Consider the following 4898-nt stretch of genomic DNA (forward strand, 5'->3'; position numbering starts at 1 on the left):
TGGACGTGCAGCCACTGCACTCTTTGCAGCCACGGGCACAGGGGTGCTAGCCTCTGGCTACCTCCTCAGCCAGCAAAATGTGAACGCTGCTGTCCACGAGAAGAGGAAACTCTTCCCTCCGAGGTAAGGACTTGGGGTTAGGCAGCCAGCAGAGCACCGTGCCCTGTTAACTGGGCTTGGAGCAACATTTAGCTCTCTGATCAAGAGGATCCCTGTCAAAGCTGTGGAGCCCTCACAGGGCCATGCCACCTGTGTGTCTGTCCATGGGCTGCATGGCCTGAAAGCTGCACTCTGGTTTAGGTACCACCAACCAGTTTCACCAGGTTGTTACCGGTAACCCCGTTTTAAGTAGCACCAACAACGGCCTTCAAGACCAAAAAGCAGGGATGTGAGATACTGTCAACACTCAAAAAAAATATTGCCAGACAGTGACAAGCCTAAGAAATGTTTCCAACTTTAGGCAGACCACCATATTAGTCCTTATTCTATCTCATCAGCTATCAAACACTTTGCAGCTCAGCCTATTGGACTGGCTGATTGTACACACTCTACCATTAAGAAATACAAAAATATTTTCCATATGCAAGGAATAAAGAAACCTCCTATATATAAATGTTGTTCCTAAAATACTCCTAATTCTCTTGCAAACTGGCTGGCTGATGATTAGAAACTAACTACAGACCTCCTCTGTAGGTTGAGTTTGCTGGCCATACTTGTGGAAAATCCGTACGGATCATGCTCTGACAGATTTTATTGGTTTTTTTAATAAGTAGTGAATACTATCCTAGCTACAATACGTTCTTATAGAAATAACAGAGTTTTGCATAAAGCAAATCATTACCAGTACAAGGTAGATGTGGTCTGACTCATTTGCAAAAGTGTCTTGCTAAAGCATTACGTGTTTATTTTCTCTGGCTTAGTACCTAACACAGCTTTCTGTAAACAATTAATGCCATTAAGGCAAGCCCAGACATTGCAGAGGAATGAGCTTCCCAGCTGATGTAGATCAGACAGTCCCACTGATGTCCACGAAGCCATGAGAGCACCTGGGCTCCGAATTACAGAAAGCTTCTTCATTTAAACTTAATTCCCTTCCTACTTTAACAAAACGACGTTAGAGCTGAATAAGAGTGTCTCCGAAGATAATTAATGGGGCTTAATATACTTTCAGACCTGATTGGCCCCAAGTAGCAGAAAGCTGCAACTACCTGTCCGTGTGGTGGCCCACTGGAGTGCAATGTAGGGTACTTTCAGTGACCTGAGTCTTCCTCCCTTCCTAAAATTTAATGAAACGTATAAAACATGAACTAACGGTACTTTTAAAGCATGCTGTGTGCTCTGCATCTCATGATCTCTTTAACAGCTTCACAAACCAGTTATGGATTGCTCTGCAAAGGTGGCATGCTAATTGCTTGGGATTGTTGTTCCCCCCAGCGCAGACTACCCTGACCTCCGCAAGCACAACAACTGCATGGCTGAGTGCCTCACGCCAGGCATCTACGCTCGGCTGAGGGACAAGGCAACCCCCAACGGCTACACTCTGGACCAGTGCATCCAAACTGGCGTTGACAATCCTGGCCACCCTTTCATTAAAACGGTGGGCATGGTGGCAGGTGATGAAGAATCCTATGAGGTAAGACCTTTCCACAATACTGTCGTATGTGGTTCAGTTTTTGTTCACCAGAGCTTGTTAGATGGAGATTGTCAGGAGGGTACATGCTCTTAACATGAACTCTATCCCGGAGAGTACATAAGGGGCAGGCCACATGCATAAAGATCATGGAATACTAGAATCATTAAGGTTGGAAAAGACCTTTAAGATCATCAGATCCAACCATTACCCCAACACTACCATGACCACTTAGCCAGGTCCTGAAGTACCACGTCTACACATTTTTTGAACGGCTCCCGGGGTGGTGACACCATCACCTTCCTGGGCAGCCTGTTCCAATACCTCACAAGATGGTGTTTTTCCTACTCTTCCACATTAGGAAATGCATGGACATTCTACAGGTGCTCTCTCTGCTGCAATTCAAGTTAATAAAATGTGCCTGCTTGGGAACAGCTGCTACCTGCCTCCAGCAGCTGCTCTCCTTCCAACTACTAAACTTAGGTTATAGCAAAACTATGCAACCCCAACACACACAAAACAACAGTGATGTGTAATTACATTGTGGGACATCAGATGCAAAAATGAAATGAAAATACCTCCTGGGAAGTGACAGACATCATTAAGCCACAGCTTTTGGATCATGTTGAAAAATGGACAGACAGCATTAGGGTGGAGAGGTTTATTTAACTCTGGAATAAGAAGAGGAAAATGCTTATTTCTATTGACCTCTTGTGTTCTGCTTCCTTTAGTCTACCTACAATGGTACCTATTACTATACAGTTCTCTAACAGTATCCCAAACACTGGGCTGCTGAAGACGGGCTGGGACATCTGCCATTCTGGACTTTCAACTCCTGTGTTTGCTTTACTCATTTAGCTGTACCACTGCCACTGCTCCTCATCTGCTTGAAGGTGTAGTTGTGACTGGTGTTGACACACCTCAGCCCTGTGGCTCTAACAAGGACTAGTATCTCTTGGCAGTGAAGACACAGGGTATTCCTGCATGACCTAAAACCAAGAGGCAAGCTGACGGAGGACTCTGAGAGTGTGTTTGGGTTGGTAATACATCCTAAAACCTGATCTGTTGTCACCACAACCACAGGCCTGTGATAACTAGAACGAGTATGTAACTCAGCTAAGGTGCAACTGCACCTTTGTTCTCTTGTGAAGACAAGCACCTGCTGTGGAGCGCTGCCTAGGTCAGAAGTACCCCCTCCTCTCATATTTAACCCTGTCTGTCACCCAGGAGCTTGTGCCAGGGGACTTCTCCTGTAGCTGAACTCGGTGCATTGAACAATTTCTACGATGCTGCAGGTTCTTTCTATATTCTTATAACTTCACAGGTGTTTGCTGAAATTTTTGACCCTGTCATTAAATCGAGACATAATGGCTATGATCCACGGACAATGAAGCATCACACAGACCTGGATGCATCCAAGGTAGGACAGAAATAAAGCAATGAGACAATAAGGGCTCAGAGCTGCTTCTTACAGTGACAATATTGTATGCAGTAGTACTTTTGTTTTTCTTGGTCTAACTCCAGAGGCACTAATTTTAGGGACACTCCTGTCCCTATCAGCAAGACAGGTGTATCTCTGCCTTGTTCCTACCAGGGGGATCAATCCCACCTGTCCTAAGCATTTGGGTGACAGTCCCACACAGTACTGTGGGTCAGTGCAAGAGCTTACAGGTGATCATGTATCTAAGGGCTGGAAAAAGCAGGAGTTAACTCCAATATGTCCAAATACACAAAATCAAACCTTACCTGCTTTCCTCCATACTTCAACTACACTGTAGTTTAGCATCTTTGGGGGCTTTCCCATTTCAAGGATCTTCCTTACCCAGACCCCTCCCTCTGTCCACATCTCTGTTTCCAAAAGCCATGTAGATTTTTTGGTATCTTGGGACACTGAAGAACTAGGTGGTTACTCTGTCACTTTCAACCAAAGAAACACCTTATTGCTAAAAAACCCTCCTTGTGTCTGAAACTCTGAGGGGCTTCTAGTATCGTGACTAGTCCTGATCTCATGAGATGTCATCATGCCTAGGCAGAAAGATGCTCCTCCTTTTGTACAATGGGATTTGTATTTTTTTTAATGGTGGACGACAAGGTGGGGGGATGAACGTGAGCCAATGAATCACTCTTCCTTCAGATCAGCCACGGCCAGTTTGACGAGCGCTACGTCCTCTCATCGCGGGTGCGCACCGGGCGCAGCATCCGTGGCCTCAGCCTGCCCCCGGCTTGCTCCAGGGCAGAGCGCAGGGAGGTGGAGAACGTGGTGGTCACTGCGCTCGCTGGGCTGAAAGGAGACCTCTCTGGAAAGTACTACAGCTTGACCAGCATGACCGAGAGGGAGCAGCAGCAGCTGATTGATGTAAGTGTAGCTCCAGTGCCAACACCACCTTTATTTACTCTCATTTATCTTAATCTTCATCTTTCTTCGAGGTACATGCTTTCCTGTGTAGCTAAGGAGGATGATGACAGCACTGACCCAGTAGTTAATGGCCTGTCAATACCTTTACTGTAATGATGAATCATCCTGTGCCTGTATTTTGGCTAAGTACAGAACTGTGCAGGTCCAGAACGTGGAGTTACATTCCAGATAGCACGATCTGTGTCAGATCCAATACACATGGCTGCTGCCACATCTTCAGCCAAATGATGAAGTAGACTCATTGACATTTTCTTGCTCATTTCCTTGAATGAAGACTGTGATTTTCTGTATTAATAATGATTCTAGCTACAAATAGTACACTGAGATAAGCATTACGTGCTACCTGTAGAGACTGTCACGGTGCGGGGCTTTGGCTGTGACTTCTTTATGTCAAAACTACACTAATTCTAATTTCCCCAAAACAGCTGTTGCCAACTGCACCCGGGTGTCCTATTCACAGTCCTGTAACTTTTTTGAAGGACTTGAAGGATCAGGCCCATAGCAAGAGTTTTCATTGCCACACAGACGGAAACACAAGGATTTCCATTTTGGATTTTGTCACAGCATGTGACATGTCAACCAAACCTTGAATGTGCATTTTAAATATCCAAAGGAATGACTGTACCCTGTTAGCTATATTCATGATGTCTGTGACACCAGCCAAAAGGGAGGTGATGAAGTAATATAACTATTTATAACCCCGGAACTAGGTGTCACACAGTCTGGATTAACCGGGAGTTAAGAATTTATGTAAGGTCAGTAACTTTTTTAATTGAATGTCACTGGTAATATGTTATTGACAAAATGTCAATGACCTATTGCAGGTTTTATTTCATTGCCTCTTTCAGCAGG

The 4898-nt window shown here is 45.0% G+C and overlaps 1 protein-coding gene across 1 annotated transcript in view; it reads left to right on the plus strand.

Moving 5' to 3' along the window:
• Positions 1-7: 7 nt before the first annotated feature.
• Positions 8-4898, plus strand: part of LOC103775643 (creatine kinase S-type, mitochondrial) — a gene marked incomplete at its 5' end in the record, with an annotated part of 13646 nt that continues 8755 nt past the window's right edge. Inside the window, 4 exons of the mRNA XM_008943112.1 lie at positions 8-123; positions 1435-1633; positions 2955-3050; positions 3765-3986. Of these exons, the coding sequence (XP_008941360.1) occupies positions 8-123; positions 1435-1633; positions 2955-3050; positions 3765-3986 (633 nt within the window). The remainder of the gene's footprint in view (positions 124-1434; positions 1634-2954; positions 3051-3764; positions 3987-4898) is intronic.

Source organism: Merops nubicus, unplaced genomic scaffold (assembly GCF_000691845.1).
Source record: "Merops nubicus isolate BGI_N331 unplaced genomic scaffold, ASM69184v1 scaffold24456, whole genome shotgun sequence".
Classification (NCBI taxonomy): Eukaryota; Metazoa; Chordata; class Aves; order Coraciiformes; family Meropidae; genus Merops; species Merops nubicus.